The 19806-nt window shown below is 45.4% G+C and overlaps 1 protein-coding gene across 1 annotated transcript; it reads left to right on the top strand.

Moving 5' to 3' along the window:
• Positions 1-6283: 6283 nt before the first annotated feature.
• LOC121880304 (extensin-1-like) lies at positions 6284-6946 on the top strand. The gene has a single exon (XM_042387460.1). The coding sequence runs from the start codon at positions 6284-6286 to the stop codon at positions 6944-6946; it is 663 nt and encodes a 220-aa protein (XP_042243394.1).
• The last annotated feature ends 12860 nt before the right edge of the window (positions 6947-19806 follow it).

Genomic DNA, 19806 nt, shown 5'->3' with positions numbered 1-19806 from the left:
AAGGTCACACAGATACATAATGTAAGGTCACATAGATACACTCAGGTACAATAAGGTCACATAGATACACTCGGGTACAGTAAGGTCACATAGATACACTCGGGTACAGTAAGGTCACATGGATACACTTTGGTACAATAAGGTCACATAGATACACTCGGGTACAGTAAGGTCACACAGATACACTCGGGTACAGTAAGGTCACATAGATACACTCGGGTACAATAAGGTCACATAGATACACTCGGGTACAGTAAGGTCACACAGGTACGCTCAGGTACAGTAATGTAATGTTACAAAATATTCACAAGAAGAAGATTACATATAGGTAGAATATTGATAGTATAAGAGTATAAAAGAGAGGAAGACTTTGGTAGCGTGGCCGTGATAGATATTTAGTCTGGACTTACACTTATCGTATCTTATACGTCAATACACATCTATTACGTCTTAAGGGCGACTTCTCAAACACTGCTTCGTTACAACTCTTTATTAATTACGAACATGACATGGACACATTAATAACACCTTCTATTGAAGTTACTAGGACATTATATTTACGTTACTAGGACATCATATTACGTTACTAGACACTCTGATTCTCGGACGAACATGAAATGAATACACTTCCCACGTAAGTAACTCATCCCATGGAAAGCTCTGACAAACACTCACGGCGTACAGCTGGGAGCCCTAGCAGGTGGTCTGGGTTGTCTCTATGGGAGACTGCTTAGCTGGGCGCCGGAGGGAAGTCTCGGTCCTCTCTGACTCCTCTCGAAGCTGGCCTGGTATTGTAGTAGCTGGCCCTTCCTCCTTACAAGTCTCCTCTCTCTCTCTCTCTCTCTCTCTCTCTCTCTCTCTCTCTCTCTCCTCTCTCTCTCTCTCTCTCTCTCTCTCTCTCTCCTCTCTCTCTCTCTCTCTCTCTCTCTCTCTCCTCTCTCTCTCTCTCTCTCTCTCTCTCTCTCTCTCTCTCTCTCTCTCTCTCTCTCTCTCTCTCTCTCTCTCTCTCTCTCTCTCTCTCTCTCTCTCTCTCTCTCTCTCTCTCTCTCTCTCTCTCTCTCTCTCTCTCTCTCTCTCTCTCTCTCTCTCTCTCTCTCTCTCTCTCCTCTCTCTCTCTCTCTCTCTCTCTCTCTCTCTCTCTCTCTCTCTCTCTCTCTCTCTCTCTCTCTCTCTCTCTCTCTCTCTCTCTCTCTCTCTCTCTCTCTCTCTCTCTCTCTCTCTCTCTCTCTCTCTCTCTCTCTCTCTCTCTCTCTCTCTCTCTCTCTCTCTCTCTCTCTCTCTCTCTCTCTCTCTCTCTCTCTCTCTCTCTCTCTCTCTCTCTCTCTCTCTCTCTCTCTCTCTCTCTCTCTCTCTCTCTCTCTCTCTCTCTCTCTCTCTCTCTCTCTCTCTCTTCTCTCTCTCTCTCTCTCTCTCTCTCTCTCTCTCTCTCTCTCTCTCTCTCTCTCTCTCTCTCTCTCTCTCTCTCTCTCTCTCTCTCTCTCTCTCTCTCTCTCTCTCTCTCTCTCTCTCTCTCTCTCTCTCTCTCTCTCTCTCTCTCTCTCTCTCTCTCTCTCTCTCTCTCTCTCTCTCTCTCTCTCTCTCTCTCTCTCTCTCTCTCTCTCTCTCTCTCTCTCTCTCTCTCTCTCTCTCTCTCTCTCTCTCTCTCTCTCTCCCTCTCTCTCTCTCTCTCTCTCTCTCCTCTCTCTCTCTCTCTCTCTCTCTCTCTCTCTCTCTCCTCTCTCTCTCTCTCTCTCTCTCTCTCTCTCTCTCTCTCTCTCTCTCTCTCTCTCTCTCTCTCTCTCTCTCTCTCTCTCTCTCTCTCTCTCTCTCTCCTCTCTCTCTCTCTCTCTCTCTCTCTCTCCTCTCTCTCTCTCTCTCTCCTCTCTCTCTCTCTCTCTCTCTCTCTCTCTCTCTCTCTCTCTCTCTCTCTCTCTCTCTCTCTCTCTCTCTCTCTCTCTCTCTCTCTCTCTCTCTCTGAGACTAGGACGTCCTATATATTGGGAGGCGAGCCGTTAGGTTGAGCTGATCGGGGGAGCGGCGAAGGGTCTCCTTAAATTTGCCCTGGCTAATGTAGGGTCAGGTCTGGACTTTTTCAGAGACTACAAGTTGTATATTCTGGAGAAATCTTCAGATGGGGCCGTGTGACATGAGAGGCCCTGGTTGATTTGTGGCCCCTTGAGTTGGGCTCCGAGGGTTACATTTGACCTGGCTAATGTGAGGTCAGGTCTGGACTTCTTCTGGGATGTAGGTTATTGTGTATATTGGGAGAGAGTGGGCAGGTGCCTTCTTACATGTTTGTTGGGGCCGTGTGACATGGGAAGGGGAGCTAGTTGATTTATAACCCTTGGGCAGCTGCGAGGCTTACCCTTACACTTGACCCCCCTAATGTCGGGTCAAGTCTGGACTGTTTCTGAGATGTAAGCTGTGGTCTGACAACCCATCACTACAGTAAGGTCACATAGGTACACTCGGGTACAGTAAGGTCACATAGGTACACTCGGGTACAGTAAGGTCACATTGGTACACTCGGGTACAGTAAGGTCACATAGATACACTCGGGTACAGTAAGGTCACATAGATACACTCGGGTACAGTAAGGTCACATAAGTACACTCGGGTACAGTAAGGTCACATAGGTACACTCGGGTACAGTAAGGTCACATAGATACACTCAGGTACAGTAAGGTCACATACAGTAGATACACTCGGGTACAGTAAGGTCACATAGGTACTTAGAGAGAATGAAGTATATTCTCAACTTTGGCCGAAGTATAATGAAACCTGACTTGCCAACACAGAGAATGGTGTCACTGGCGACCCCTTTCCAAGGTCCACAGGTCTGCCAACTGTTTATGGGCTCCATAGATACGTGCAGGGCCGGATTCAGGAGTGGGCAAAGTGGGCAGCTGCCCACGGGCCTCCACATATTACAATATTTTATTCATTTGTTTATTCATTTGGATTATTTTTATTTTCATTCTTTAAAATTCATGTTTATCTATTCCATCACGTAAAACTATGTTCAGCAAGAAGCGTGATAGAAATTAGGCTAGCTACTCCTTGAAATTCATGAATACCTGGTTTTCCTATGAACCGTATATTTATGCTGTGTTTTGGCATGACATTCTTGGCAGAGTTGATGCAACAAGCCATGCATTGCAAGATCCTAAACTCGATTTGAACGCAGCAGTAGCAATGCTGAAGTCCTTGGAATGTTTTGTACGAGAAAAAAGAGATTGCTTCCATGTTTATGAGAAGAAGGGAAGGGAAATGTCAGAAACTGGGGATTATTCACAGACACGCAAGCATCAATGTAATGTATGACTCAATCCATTGGATTATGGACGATCAGAAGAAGCAGCCCTCTCGGTCAGAAAAATTTTGGGTTTAGAATTTCCTTCCAGCATTGATCAGTTCCTGAGTTCACTGGATCAACTGTGTTAAAGGCCTATGAGGAAACCTGTTCACTTTTCGGGTTCTTGTCTAAACTGGAGTCAATGAATTGTGACGAAATTGAAGCAGCTGCAGCAAAATTGGGTGCTGAGTACAAAAATGATTTGGATCATGGAGTTGAACTTGTGCAGTTTACAGCATTCTTCACTCAATTTCTTGAAAGACGAAGATGATGAGAAAGGGAGGGCACATTACCTTTACAAGCTGTTGATAGACAAGAAAGTTGTAGACACATTTCCAAATGTTGAAATAATGCTATGGATGTACTTGGTGCTCATGGTCACAAATTGTTCTGGAGAACGTTCTTTCAGTAAAAGGAAGTTTATTAAAAACAGATTTCGAACTACAATGTGTCATGATAGGCTCAGCCACCTGGCTTTGATGAGTATCGAATATGACATCCTCAGAGAGATTGACTTCGAAAAGTTGATAAGAAACTTTGCAGCGGCCAGGTCACGTAAAGTGCTTGGTCTGTCAATAAAGGTAATGTTTATTTTCTATTTTGCAACTGATCAATGTTTGTGTTCAATATATCCATTATCCATGGTCGATGGCAGTTATTTTTATTAAAATTCTTGTTTTTTCCAATATGTTCATACTTTTGTTATAATTTTATCAAATTCATTAAATTGTTTTATTTGTTTTACTATTGGATGCAAAACTTCAATTTTATTTATAGTTGAGTTAATACTTATTCTGAATCTATCTGACCTTGGACTAAAAGAAGCCTATAAAGTGACCCCTCGGTTAACGAACTCAATCCGTTCCAGAAGGTCGTTCGTTAACCGAAAAGTTCGTGAACCGAAACCATTGTTTCAATGGGTTTTTGGGTAATTGGTTCCAGCTCACCGAAAATTTCCTAATTTCAACAAAAATGGTAGAAAAGTTCACTTACTTTGAGGTGTGTATGTAGAAGGCTCCTGGATGATGATGGGAATTAGAATGGGGGTGGAGGAGAAGGGAGAAGAGAAGGCATTGGGGTGGAAGAGAAGTCACCCCATGGCACCATTTCACCCATAAAATTTTAGTTCTCTTGGTGTATTTCAAGATTATTTTCTTTAAATCAACACTGCACTGCATTATATATTGTCAATATGTAAAATATTTTTCAAAATGACCAATAATTTGCTTGGAAACACAAAAAAAAGCGTTTAGTTGAAGAGAGTCTCAAGCAAGATGTTACCTCCACTGAAAACAGAGAGAGACTAACGCCTGTCTGGTGTGTTAACAGGCTGGATGGCACGCCAGAAACTAGTTTCTTTACCTTCAATTATGTTCAATAATTGTTAAAATGACTAAAAAAGTTAATATCAAACTTTTAAAATTGTTGAATAGTATAAACTTTTTGATATTTACTAAAATAGTAAGGAATTTAAACCCTAGAACCGATTAATGTATTGGCGGACTGATACTAAAGCTGGTTGCCCGGTCAGTGCAAGCGAAAACATGTTGAGGTCGGTTAAATGAAAATTCGTTAACGAATTTTTGTTCGTTAACCCGGGTACGTTAAGTGCCCGAATTGAAGATCCTTATGGAAAACAGTTCGTTAACCGAAATTTCGTTAACCGAGGCGTTAAATTTAAGCAGAGGTCCTATACATGCATTAGTGGACAGAACCATTATTTGAGTAGAGGTTTAGACCGTTTAGCTGACTAATAATGCAAAGAATCACCTCTCTGTAATAACTAATAATATATTCTTTTCTGTGAAGTCTCTTGAAATTTTTTGACATGTGCGGTAGTAGCTATATCAGGGCTGGTCAACTTGAAACCACATGAATGACTCCAGTCATGTCTCACTTTTGTGTGTGTGTGTGTGTGTTGGGAATTTGTACACTATCAATAAATATACAGTTAATTAAAAATTTCTCAATGTTCTAATTTCCTCAATATAACTGCATATGGCTTCAAAATTTTCGAAAGAAGTGTTCAAATTTCAAAATTTTCCAGGGGGGCTTACAGCGCCCCCCGGAACTCCCAGATGTTTAGGCTCGCTTCACTCGCCACCCCACCCTCTTGGGTAGTTATAATGAGGGGGGCCTCCACAGGTCTAAATCCGGCACTAGATATGTGTATTGAATGTCTTAACCGTTCAGCGATGTACCTTCAGAACCCCGACAAGATACTGCATTCTCTTACTGTAGACTTAGGCACAGTAAGGTCATATAGGTAAACCTAGGTACCGTAAGGTCATATAGGTACACCTGAATACAATAAGGTGTTAGAAACAATATGGTCACATAGTACAAGTAGGTACAATAAAGTCACCTAGGTAGGTCACAAGCCTTAACATCAAGTATGGGAGTGAAAATTCAATTTAACCTCAACCTGGAATTCCGATAAAATAAATATTTCGTTAACATTAAGTTAACGAGATGAGTAACTTAATCTAGGCTGGCCAGGCTCATCTCAACCCATAAGAGGTGCAGGTGGGGGCAGGGCAGAGGAATAATTAGTGTGATGAGGGTCATCACCTAACACCTGCCTCCCCTCAGGTTACCTGGCTCCAACCCCAAGCCAGCACTACTCTCCTTTCCAACCAAGCCGGCACTTATTATCCCTTCCAAAGCCGGCACTACTCCCCCTTCCAACCCCATGCCAGCACTACTCTCCTTTCCAACCAAGCCGGCACTTATTATCCCTTCCAAAGCTGGCACTACTCTCCTTCCAACCCCAAGTTGCACTATTTCTTCCAACCCCATGCCGCACTATTCTTCCAACCCTAAGCGGCACCATTCTTCCAACCCCAAACCGCACTACTCTTCCAACCCCAAGCCGGCACTATTCTCCTTCCAACCCCAACCTGGGCTTCTCTCCTTCCAACCCCAACCTGGGCTTTTCCTTCCAACCCCATGCGGCATCATTCTTCCAACCCCAAGCTGCACTACTTCTTCCAACCCCAGCCGGCACCTTCCCTTTCCAACCCAGCCGGCACTAATCTCTTCCAACCCAGCCGCACTACTCCCCTTCCAACCCAGCCGCACTACTCTTCCAACCCCTGCTGGCACTTCACCCTTCCAACCCCAAGCCGGCACTACCCTTCCAACCCAGCTGGCACTACCCCTTCCAACCCCAAGCGGCACTACTCCTTCCAACCCCATTCTGCGTCCATTCTTCCAACCCCAAGCTGGCATTACTCCTTCCAACCCAGCCGGCACTACTCCCCTTCCAACCCAGCCGGCACTCACTCTTCCAACCCCTGCTGGCACTACTCCTTCCAACCCAAGCTGTGCATTACTCCCCTTCCAACCCCAAGCCGGCACCATCCCCTTCCAACCCCAAGCTGGCACTACCCCTTCCAACCCCAAGCGGCACTCTACTCCCCTTCCAACCCCAAGCGGCACTACTCCCCCTTCCAACCCCAAGCCGGCAATCATCCCTTCCAACCCCAGGGCTACCACTCTTCCAACCCCAAGCCGGCACTATCCCTTCCAACCCCAAGCCGCACATTCTTCCAACCCCCAAGCCGCACTCATCCTTCCAACCCCAAGCCGGTACCATTCTTCCAACCCTAAGCCGGCACTACTCCCCTTCCAACCCCAGCCGGCACCATTCTTCCAACCCCAAGCCGCACTATCTCTTCCAACCCCAAGCCGGCACTACTTCTTCCAACCCTAAGCCGGTATTCATTCCCCCTTCAACCCCAAGCTGGCACCCATTCTTCCAACCCCAAGCCGCACTAATTCTTCAACCCTGCCGCACTACTTCCAACCCCAACCTGGGCTTTCTCCTTCAAACCTGCCGGCACTACTTCTTCCAACCCTAGCCGGCCACTCTTCCAACCCTAAGCCGCACTACTCTTCCAACCCCAAGCCGCATCCACTTTTCCAACCTCAAGCTGGCACTATTCTTCCAACCCTGCCGGCACTTACTCCCCTTCAGCCCCAAGCCGCACTACTCCCCCTTCAACCCCAAGCCGGCACTACTTCTCCCTTCCAACCCAACCCTGGGCTTTCTCCCTTCCAACCCCAACCTGGGGCTTTCCTTCCAACCCCATGCACCATTCTCTTCCAACCCCAAGCCATACCATCTCCTCTTCCAACCCCGAGCCGCACTACTCCTTCCAACCCAGCTGGCACTACCTTCCAACCCCCCATGCCGCACTATTCCCTTCCAACCCTAAGCCGGCACTATTCTTCCAACCCCAAGCCGGCACTACCCCTTCCAACCTAAGCCGCACTATTCCCCTTCCAACCCCAAGCCGCACCATTCTTCAACCCCTGCCGGCACTACTTCCCCTTCCAACCCCATGCCGCACTATTCCCTTCCAACCCCAGCCGGCACTACTCCCCTTCCAACCCCATGCCGGCACTATCTCCCCTTCCAACCCCAATGCACCATCTCCCCTTCCAACTCCCCACGGCACTACTCCCCTTCCAACCCCAAGCCGGCACTATTTCCCTTCCAACCCCAAGCCGCACTACTCCCCCTTTCCAACCCCAAGCTGGCACTACTCCTCTCCAACCCCCATGCCGCACTACCCGCCTTCCAACCCTGCCGCACTCCACTCTTCCAACCCCTAGGCTGCACTACTCCCCTTCCAACCCCAAGCCGGCACTACTCCTTCCAACCCCAAGCCGCACTCATCCCTTCCAACCCCAAGCCGCACTATTCTTCCAACCCTGCTGGCACTACTCCCGCTTCCAACCCCAAGCCGGCACTACTCCCTTCCAACCCCATGCCGGCACTACTCCTTCAACCCCAAGCTGGCACTACTCCCCCTTCCAACCCCAAGCCGCACATTCTTCCAACCCCATGCTGCACTTACTCCCCTTCCCAACCCCCAGTCGGCACTACTCCACCTTTCCAACCCAAAGCTGGCACCACTCCTTCCAACCCCAAGCTGGCACTACTCCACCTTCCAACCCCAAGCTGGCACTACTCCCCCTTCCAACCCCAAGCCGGCACTACTCTCCCTTAACCCTTGGTGTACCTATGTGACCTTATTGTACTTACCGGTAGATTAAAACTACATTAAAACTGATAAGTTTATTTACATAGCGCCATATATGTTCATAAGATAACTTTAAAATAGATATTGTGTACATTATATTGGTATTTACGTCCATCTTGACCTCTACCTATATATCGAGAGTTGCACTTTCTACAAAATCAGTTACTCCTCCAGGTGGAATTTTCTTACCTGCACATGTTATGGGAAACACAACGCATGAGTGTTTTAGTTCCCTCAACATGAAGGAAGTAAGCCTCGCAGTATAACAATGGACACTGAGTGTTCTTTCTGGTCTCCAGCGTGCCCCAGTGACTGTCCACTCCAGCCCTGTGTATCGTTCAGGTGTCTACACGTCTTCGCATTTTGACTTGGTTGAGAAATTTTTCTTGAACTGTAACTTGATTGAAGGGATAATAGTTCATTCATTTCATCAACATCTATCATTTGATTGAAGTTTTTGTTCCTTCAATAACGAGAGAGAATATAACTGGGGCACTTGATTATATATGTGAGCACGTTGCCCAAAAATATACCAGAGGTCAAACTGGGTATTTTTCCGTATTAAAAATTAATAGAGATACAGTATGTTTTATGCTGTAACTGAGGGTTCATTATTTATCAAAGCAAAACATATACCATTAATGTTAGTGTAAACATTTTGTGTAAGGGTAAGGTGTAACACTATGTGTAGAAATCAAACCTAATATGGAATTCATTGTGTGGGGGCATGTTTGTTTCTATTAAATGACAATTAAGACATCCCAAGTTTGATTTTGTCTATCCACCAAGAGGGTGCTCATGGCGGGAGAAGTTTTCTTAAATTGGGTTTACAGTGTTGGAAACCAATATCTGTTTTAGCCCAGGTATTGAATACTTCAGTCCATAAGGAAACGTTAGTGTTCGGTGAATTATAGCGGCTCCCTTTTGACCGAGGAGGAGATATATCTTCTGTTTCAGGAAAATTTGGCCCGGAGTCTCTCCCTCCTGTTACCCTTCACCGCTGTGTAACAATGTACAGTGGTTCCTCGATTAATGAAATTTCGATTAACGAATTACCTCCCATCTGGATCTTCAATTCGGTTAACGAACAAAACTTCGATTAACGAAATCCTTACGAACAACACATTTTGTTGTGAGCATCAGCTGATGGGCTAGTCTGCCAATTCAGTAATCTCTTCTATGTTTACATTTGTTTCCAGTTGAGTAAATATCAAGAAAGTTGTGCTCTTTAATATTTTTGCATTTTTTATACAGTAATATCCCGATTTACGCGGTCAATTGAACCCGCTGAGTAGCGCGTAAAACGAGAAACGCTTAAATGGAATAACAGAACATATGGGATTAATTGAAATAGAGACTGGGCCGACCCCCAAACTCCACTTTTTCAGACACAATACCTACGTTGTATTAAAAATAGTATCTTAACTTTATGATGGTATGCACACACACATAATAGAAGAGAAATATCAATAAGAGAATAATATACTGTACCAGGTAAATGAAAAATCAAGGTTTAACACTTACGTAAAGTTAGGTTAGGTTACAAAAAATCAAGGTTTGAATCCAAAAATGGCGGCGCAGCAGGACCGCCAGCCGCTCTCCGGGTATATGAGTAGATGCACCACGTAAATTGGGCATTCCGGTTGTGGCAGGGTACCGCGTAAATGACAAAACGCGTAAACGAAACCCGCGTAAACCGAGGTATTACTGTATTAAAATTATTAGTAATTTTAAAATTTAGTTAACATATTGATAACATATGCAGTACAGGGAACTAGTTTTTTCTGCGCCCATCATCTGCTTGACTCAGCCACCAGGCGTCAGTGTGGCTTTGTTGACAGTGGAGTGAACATCTGTTTTGTTGGTGTCTTGAATATTTTTGCATTTTTACACTGAAATTATTGGTCATTATGAAATTTAGTTAACATATTGATAATATATAGTGCAGTGCAGTGTTGATTTAAATAAAATAATCGAGAATTACACCTAGTGAACTTAAAATTTTATTGGTGAAATGACTGCATCAAGCATGGGTCCCCTGAAAGGTGATTTCTCCTCCACCCCCACTTCTAATTCCCATCATCATCAACCAGGAACCTTCTACATACACACCTCAAAGTAAGTGTACTTTACTGCATTTTCTTTTTACTTTGTTTGTACTTTTCTGTGAGCTGGAACCAATTACCCAATATCCCATTGAAACAATGGATTCAGTTAAAAAAAAATTTCGGTTAATGAACGACTCTGTGGAACGAATTATGTTCGTTAACCGAGGGACCACTGTACTGTACCATCTTCTGTCCTGGTCTTTGGTGTATTAAGAGGCTCATGTTTGAAATTTATGAGGTCACATATTTTCCTTATGGGTATATATTTGTTTTAAGTTCAACATTATTCCACCTGGAGATTTTAGGTTATGTTATCTTAGTACCTGACACAGTATTTATGTTTTATCAGACTCGTGACTTAGGAGACAATTTCCCTCAACTCACCTCCTTGGGGATAAAGTCCACTGATTATTGAAGCTCTGGTTACTGATAGGTATTCACTCCCGCTGGTTCCAGGATAATACTGAAGTACTGTACGGTTACATAAAAGTCAAGGAACCAAAACTTCCTAGTCGAAACAGATGATGGATAAAATGAGGTTGACTCCTAGAAGCGCATGTTTGGAGCTTATTTAGCATTACCTCCTACCTCTTGTCTAGCTTGCTCTAGGTAACAATAGCCTTGTAGCATTAATAAAAACGAGGAGTAAATTCTGATATCCCAGAAGTAGGAGTACTTTCCAGCAGAGACCGTAGTCAGGCAGCTTGGACACCCACACTCTTTCCTTGGCTTCATGCTTAGGTGGATGGAACTTTGTTTACAATTGAGCTAAAATGATGAGACTTGCCTTGGCATTATGTATACTGTACTAGACAGCAGACATGACTCACCTTACGAGGTTGGGTTATGGAAAATATATTACAGTACTGTTTAGTCTTGATTTACGTGGATTTGGTTTACGCGTTTGGTCATTTACGTGGCACCTTGGCAGAATGAAATGTTTTAATTACGCGGTTCATTGCATCATATATGCGGCGAGAGGTCCAGACGCGTCGCGCCAATTATGATTCACGCGGTCCATTCTTGACTATACTCGGGAAGCGGCGCGGTGAGGGTGCATAGTATGTCGCTGTTGCGTTATCGCTGATGTCATATGACGTATCTGACTGTGATTGGGTCACGCATCCTTTCCTCCCTCCGCCGCTAGCTGTGATTGGTCTAATGTAATATGAAGTGCCCAGCCACGGGAAGGAAGAAGCCACTGACATAGCCGGGCCAGTCTCATTGTTCACAGTCTCCATGTATGCTGTTCTCTCTTGTGCCCACTAATCTGTTCAACAATGGCTTCCGCTGGACCCCCACCACCTCAGAAAACCTTGAATTTCCTGGACCAAACCGCCCCAAGCCCAAGAAGATACGACGCGCCCTAAGTTACGAAGTAAAATACAAAATCGTCCAGGACTTAGAAAAGGGAACGCTACAAGTTGATCTCGTGCGCCAGCATGGAGTTAACGAATCTATGATTTGTACAATCAAGAAGGATGCCGCCAAGATAAAAGAACACATGAGCATCACAAAGTCTGCAGGTGCTTCGATGGTGAAGTATTGTCAGAATAAGGTGCTGCTCAAGACTGAGAATTTACTGGTGAGCTACTTGATTCGTCAGGCAAGACGTAACATGGCGGTCAACATGCGGGCAGTGCAGGACTACGCCCGTGAACCCTACAAATCAGTGGCGCGCAAGATGGAAATTGCAGAGCCCAAACCCTTCACTGCTTCCTCTGGGTGGCTGCAAGGGTTTAAGAAAAGGAACAAGATAACCAACATTAACATTGTTGGTGAAGGAGCCAGTGCTGACCGTGCTGCCGCCATGGATTTTCCTCCATTCTTACGTGACATTATGGAGGAAGGACAGTACACCGACAACCAGGTGTTCAGCATGGATGAATCTGGTCTGTTTTGGAAAAAATTACCTTCCAAGACCTTCGTTGTCAAGTCTGCCAGCAAGTGTCAGGTCCGGAAGTTGCAGAAGGAGCGCATCACCGTCCTGTTTACCACCAATACCTCCGGCACCTGTAAGCTCAAGTTGTCGGTGATCCACACAGCCCGCAAGCCGCACGCCTACAAGAATATGACCAAGCTAAATGTCCACTGGCTAACCGCACCTAAGGCGTGGATGTTTACTGGTCTGTCCCTCTCCTGGTTTGACGACTGTTTCGTTCCCAACGTTAAGAAATTCTGCGAGCAACATAATGTTCCATTTAACATTTTGTTGCTCCTTGACAACGCACCAGGACACTCACCCCTACTGTTGGATCGTCACCCCAGTGTAAAAGTGGTCTTCCTTCCTCCCAACACTACGTCGTTAATCCAGCCCATGGAGCAGGAGTTGATATGCAACGTTAAGGCTGCATTCTCCGCAAAGAAGTTTAAGCTCCTGAACGGCTGCACAAACACCAAGGATGAGTTGCGGAACCTTCTGAGTGGCACAGATAGCGAGGACGAGGATCCAGAACAAGAGTTGGTGGAGCATGAAGTGCGAGTTAACAGTTTTGGAAAATGTTTGACGTAAAGAAAGCTGTTGATTTCTTGGTGGAGGCATGGGGGCAGCTGCTTGTGGCAACGATTCGTCACGCGTGGCGGCATGTGTTGCAGGGTATCCCAGGTGGCAGGCAGAGTCAACCTGTGGCTGGAGAGGATCAGTCTGTTGCAGTAGCAGTGGACCTTGCAAGAGAAGCTGAACAGAGTGTTACAGCTGCAGGCTTCTCTGAGACCACCAACGATGACATCATGGAGGTAATCAGGGATCCTGAGGTGACTGCTGATGATATGTTGGAAAACGATGACGTCAGTGAGGAGGCAGGTGGTGCCACAGCACTAGAACAGAAGTTAACACATGGTGATATACAGGATGCCTTCGAGTTTGCCGAGAAACTCAAGCTCATCCTTTCCAAAGACCCTGTCAATCACTGATATGAAGTCTCCAATAACCATCTAGACCAAACTATGGAGCCGTATATCAAGATGTATCACTACCACATCAACACTAGCCGTCGGCTTAACATCACCGACTTCTTCGCCCGCAACCCACCACAACCAGCCCAAGTCAGTGATAGTGACAGTGATGGTGACTTAGAGGGGTTTGTCAGGGAGGCCCTGACATCTGTGGTGGATAGTGATAGTGATTCACCTGAGGGCCACTTATCTGCCCTCTGCCTCGGAACCAGCCCTCATCCCCGTGTGCCGACTCATCTCTTCTACTAACGTAAGTGTTAAACCTTGATTTTTCTTTTACCTGGTACAGTATATTATTCTCTTATTGATATTTCTCTTCTATATTATGTGTGTGTGCATACCATCATAAAATTAAGATACTATTTTTACTACAATGTACGTATTGTGTCGGAAAAAGTGGAGTTTGGGGGTCGGCCCAGTCTCTATTTCAATTAATCCCATATGTTCTGTTATTTCGTTTATGCGTTTCTCGTTTTACGCAGACCTCCACGGGTTCAGTTGACCGCATAAATGCAGACTATACTATAGTATAGTCTCGGTTTATGCGGTCAATTAAACCCGTGGAGGTCCGCGTAAAACGAGAAACGCGTAAACGAAATAACAGAACATATGGGATTAATTGAAATAGAGACTGGGCCGACCCCCAGACTACCCTTTTTCTAACACATTACGTGCGTTGTAGTAAAAATAACATGTTAATTTTATGATGGTATGCACACACAATTAATATTTAAGAGAAATATCAATAATGTTAGGTTTTTTAACTCTTAGGTTAGTAGAAGAGATGGCTGGGCACACGAGGATGGGGGGTTGGTTCCGAGGCAGAGGGCAGATTATTGACCCTCACCTGTATCACTTGTATCACTAACTACCACAAAGGCTTGCAGGGCCTCTTTGTCAAACCCCTCAAAGTCCATATCCTCACTATCACTATCACTGACTTTGGCTGGCTGTGGTGGGTGGCGGGTGAAGAACTTGGTAATGTTTTGTTGAATGGGCGACCTAGTGTTCACCCTGCCCGTGCCGCTTTCCGCGTAAATGATGGAATGTACCGCGTAACTAATAATTTCCGGTCTGGCCAGGTGCCGCGTAAATGACCAACCGCGTAAAGGAAATCCGATTAAATCGAGACTATACAATACTGTAATAGTTTGACTTAAGGTGTAGGTCAAAAGGTGAAAGTACCTTGTAAAACAAGCAGTGTTCAAGAGGGGTGCCCATTGAACTAGCCCTCTCCCAGGGCAAATCTGAAATCTGACTGTTAGAGCAGCCTGGTTCTCGGCTCTGCAAGAAAATGAGATTACAGGATGACTTGATTTTACATGTTCCATTGTGTTTGTTTCCATATGGGTGTCTTAAGGTCTTGCATATTATTACTTTCTTACTACAGTTGGTCCTCACATTACGCGGTTAATGTAACCCAGAGGGTCCCGCGGAAAGTGAGAAACGCGGAAAGTGAATAACATAACATATGGAATTAATTGAAATAGAGTCCAGGCCGATCCCCAAACTCCACTTTTTGACGACACACAACTATGTTGTAGTAAAAATTTTATCTTAACTTTATGATGGTATGAAAAAACAAGTAATATAGAAGAGGTTAGGTTAGAAAAGATAAAGGTTAACATAGGAAAAATAAAGAATAGGTTAAAAAACGAAAAATTTTGTGGAACACTTACGGTAGTAGAAGAGATGGGTCGGCATACGGGGATGGAGGCTGGTTCCGAGGCAGAGGGCAGATTACTGGCCCTCAGGTGAATCACCATTACTAGGTGAATCATCATCACTGTCACTTACAGTTGTCAGGGCTTCCCTGACAAATCCCTCAAAGTCAACTTCACTGTCACTATCACTGGCTTGGGCTGGCTGTGGTGGGTTGCGGGTGAAGAAATCTGTTATGCTTTGCTGACGGCTGGCGTTGATGTTGTCGTGATACACCGTGATGTACGGCTCCATAGCCTGCACCAGCCGGTTATGGAAGACTTCATAGCGGTCATCGTCATTGTCGCGGGAAAGGACGGACTTAATTTTCTCTGCAAACTCCATGGCACCCTTAATATCACTATGACTTAAACTGTGTTCTTCGGAGACTGACGCACCTTCTTCCTCCTCTTCACTGACGTGTTCTTCTTCCAACATCTCGTCGGCAGTCACTTCAGGATTTCTGATCACCTCCAGGATGTCGTCGTTGGTGGTCTCGGAGAAGCCTGGAACTGTAACAGTCTGCGCAGCTTCTCTGGCAAGGTCCACTGCTACTGCAACATTCTGAACCTCACCAGTCACAGATTGACTCCTCCTCTCACCTGGTATTCCATGCAACACATGTCTCCATGCGTGACGAATTGTAGCAATAGACAGCTGATCCCATGACTCCACCAAGATGTCCACAGCTTTCTTGATGTTAAATATTCTCCAGAATTGTTTGAAGAGTATTTTTTGCTGTTCTAACCGTTGTTCCTCATCTTCGTCGCTCTTGCTATCGGGGGTGGTGTCACTCAGGTCACGCAACTCTTCCCTGGTGTTGGTGTAGTCGTTCAGGAGCTGGAATTTTTTTGTTGAGAATGCAGCTTTCACATTGCAAATCAACTCCTGGTCCATGGGCTGTAATATAGACGTAGTGTTGGGAGGAAGGAAGACCACTTTTACGTTGGGGTGACGATCTAACAGTAGGGGCGAGTGTCCTGGTGCGTTGTCCAGCAGCAACAAAATATTAAATGGCACATTCTGTTGCTCACAGAATTTTTTTACATCGGGAACAAAACAGTCATCAAACCAGGAGAGGGACAGTGTAGAGAACATCCATGCCTTACGTGCTGTCAGCCAGTGGACATTTTGCTTGGTCATGTCCATGGTTTTGTAGGCGTGCGGCTTGCGGGCTGTGTGGATCACCGACAACTTGAGCTTACAGGTACCGGAGGCATTGGTGGCAAACAGGACGGTGATGCGTTCCTTCTGCATTTTCCGGCCCCGAATCCTGCTGGCATTCTTCACAATGTAGGACTTGGAAGGTAGTTTTCTCCAGAAAAGACCAGATTCGTCCATGTTAAACACCTGGTCGTCGGTGTACTGTCCTTCCTCCATAATCTCACGTAAAAACGGAGGAAATTCCCGAGCCGCAGCACGATCAGCACTCGCTTCTTCACCACCAATGTTTATATTGGTGATCTTGTTCCGGATCTTAAACCTCTGTAACCACCCAGAGGAAGCAGTAAAGGGTTTGGGCTCTGAAGTTCCCATCTTTCGTGCCACTGCCATGTACAGTTCACGTGCGTAGTCCTTCACAGAGCGCGTGTCGACCGCCATGTTGCGTCGCGCCTGACGCACCAAGTACCTCACAAGTAATTTTTCTGTCTTGAGAAGCACCCGGTTGTGAAAATACTTGATCATAGAAGCACCTGTAGACTTTGTGATCTTCATGTGCTCCTTTATCTTGGCTGAATCCTTCTTTATAGTCCGGATCGTAGATTCGTTGACGCCATGCTGGCGCGCGAGATCAACTTGCCGTGTTCCTTTCTCCAAATCTTGAATAATTTGGTACTTCACCTCGTAGCTTAAGGAACGTCGTGTCCTCTTTGGCTTAGTGCCGCTGGGTCCAGGTAAGGAAAGGTTTTTCTCTGGGGGTGGTGGTCCGGCGGAAGCCATTTTACGGAACAATGGATGCGCGATAACACGGAGTGGCCTTGAGGGATGAAACTGTCGCGGCTAGGTCAAGCGTCGTCTCTCCTCCCTCCCTCCCTGCCCCGGGTGGACACGTCATAATACTTTAAGCCAATTACAGCTAGCAGCAGAGGAGGGTAGGGATGCATGGCCAATCACAGGTCTGATACGTCATATGACGTCAGTGATAACACAACAAAGACACACTGCGCAACCTTACCGCGCCGCTTGCCCAAGCGGAGGGAGGAGGAGGAGGGAGAGGCAGGCAGGCGGGTGGCGCGTGGGGCAAATCTAAAAATAGCGTCGCGCCGGACACTCTCCGCGGAATGGCGTTCGCGACCGCGAAATGTGAAAATGTTAGGTTCTGGCAAGGCACCGCGGTAACGGTGAAACGCGGATTGCGGGACCGCTTAATGTGAGGACCAACTGTATATGGATTTAGATGTTTTGCATCTTTTAAGTGAGTTCTGTTTCCAGTAAAATTTCTATTTATTTTTTGTCTAAATTAATTTTGGTTTATTTTTGTAACAAGATAACTAGAGTATACTTTCAGAAGTATAGTACTGATTTAGGAGTTAAATTTAGCATTTATATGTTATCATAATTCATTCTTAGTTATAAATTATCAGAAATAATAATAACTTGGGTTTTATATAATTCCAGTGTTTGTTTGTTTCAGGTGGGTGATCCCGGATGACGTGTTGTGTATACTGTACTGTATTGTAAGAAGGTAAGATGGCTGGTTGGTGTAATGCAGCACCAGAGGTTAAGCTCAGACACAATGTTACCTTACTGTATACACCAATCTTTTCACCATCATCATACTGGTGTTACCCCATCATCATACTGGTGCTACCCCATCATCATACTGGTGTTACCTACCCCATCATCATACTGGTGCTACCCCATCATCATACTGGTGTTACCTACCCCATCATCATACTGGTGTTACCTACCCCATCATCATACTGGTGTTACCTACCCCATCATCATACTGGTGTTACCTACCCCATCATCATACTGGTGTTACCTACCCCATCATCATACTGGTGTTACCCCATCATCATACTGGTGTTACCTACCCCATCATCATACTGGTGTTACCTACCCCATCATCATACTGGTGTTACCTACCCCATCATCATACTGGTGTTACCTACCCCATCATCATACTGGTGTTAACCCATTATCATACTGGTATTAACCCATCATCATACTGGTGTTACACCATCATCATACTGGTGTTACTTACCCCATCATCATACTGGTGCTACCCCATCATACTGGTATTAACCTATCATACTGGTGCTACCCCATCATCATACTGATGTTAACCCATCATATTGGTGTTACCTACCCATCATCATACTGGTGTTACCTACCCCATCCTCGTACTGGTAAAGTATTGTGTTACCCGTATTATTTGTTGTTCCAAGATATAGAACTGTAACCCAGCTTACAAGTAACAGACAGGTTGTACCAGATACTTATACGTACAATAATATTTTAGTGGTGTCGAGGCAATGGGGGCCATAACCTGAGGTTGTCTAGAGTTATGGAGGCTTCACATAACGCCCTTGGGAGGTTCTCGTCCTTGTAGGCCACCAACTGAGGTTCCTTTTTTCGCCCACTGTGTTGCTTACTGCTGTTGCTGTGTTTCTACTGTTCTCGTTACTGCTATTATCCTGCTGTTGTGCTACTCTTGTTGTCATTGTTGAGATACTACTACTTACTACTACTTTGCTGTCACTCGGAATTGGGTATGACGATCATCCAGCTATGATACAATTATATGAGTTATTAGGGATGTCACCTTCATTGGTGAGTTTTGAGGTGACTAAAGAAGCCAATACGGACGATGGCAGCATTTTTCCAGCGTTGGCGCTTGTTTACCTTGGTTTGCAGTCGGGCTAATTCGAAAGTATTGACACCTTCTCGTCTGGTGCTTCTCCAAGTGTTATGATGTGGAGTAATTGTCTCCCAGGTGAGGGGATCGATGAGGCACTTTTTCAGGTTTGACTTAAGACTATCCTTATACCTTTTCAGTTGCCCGCCGGCGTTATGTTTACTATTCGTTAGGTGACTGTAAAGTAGCTGCTTTGGCAGTCTTCTGTCATCCATGCGGGTAACACGGTCAGTCCAATGTGCTGTAGTTGTTCATGGATAACGGTAGCCTCTATGCTCTTACAGTTGGCGTCAACAAGAATACTGGCATTTGCTCTCTTGTTTTTCCAGCGAACTCGGAAGATGGAATATAGACTACGTTGGTGAAAGTTTTCAAGTGCCTTGAGGTGCCTCCTGTAATTGACCCATGTCTCGCTGCCATATAGTAGGGTGGCGAGGACCACTGCTCAATATACATGTAACTTTGTAGATAATTTCAGCTCCCTACAGCTGAAGACATGGTTTCGGAGACTGCAAAAGGCTTGAGATGCACATCTGATCCGATGCTGAATCTCTTCGTTCATGTCCGCAGTGGTGGACAGGTGGGAGCCGAAATACCAAAAGTGGGTAACATTAGAGAGGGTAGTACCATTAAGGGGGATGAATGGTGGAGGTGTGTCTGAACCAGGGGCAGGTTGAAAGAGAATCCGAGTCTTACGTACGTTCACCTCAAAGTCAAAGTGTGCATACGCATCTATATAGGTGCTCAAGATCTCCTGTAGGTCGCGTTCTGTGTAGACAACAAAGGTGAAGTCAT

Source organism: Homarus americanus, unplaced genomic scaffold (assembly GCF_018991925.1).
Source record: "Homarus americanus isolate GMGI-L3 unplaced genomic scaffold, GMGI_Hamer_2.0 scaffold20930, whole genome shotgun sequence".
Taxonomy (NCBI): Eukaryota; Metazoa; Arthropoda; class Malacostraca; order Decapoda; family Nephropidae; genus Homarus; species Homarus americanus.
Note: the sequence above shows the minus strand (reverse complement) of the source record. Positions and strands in the feature narration are given on the sequence as shown.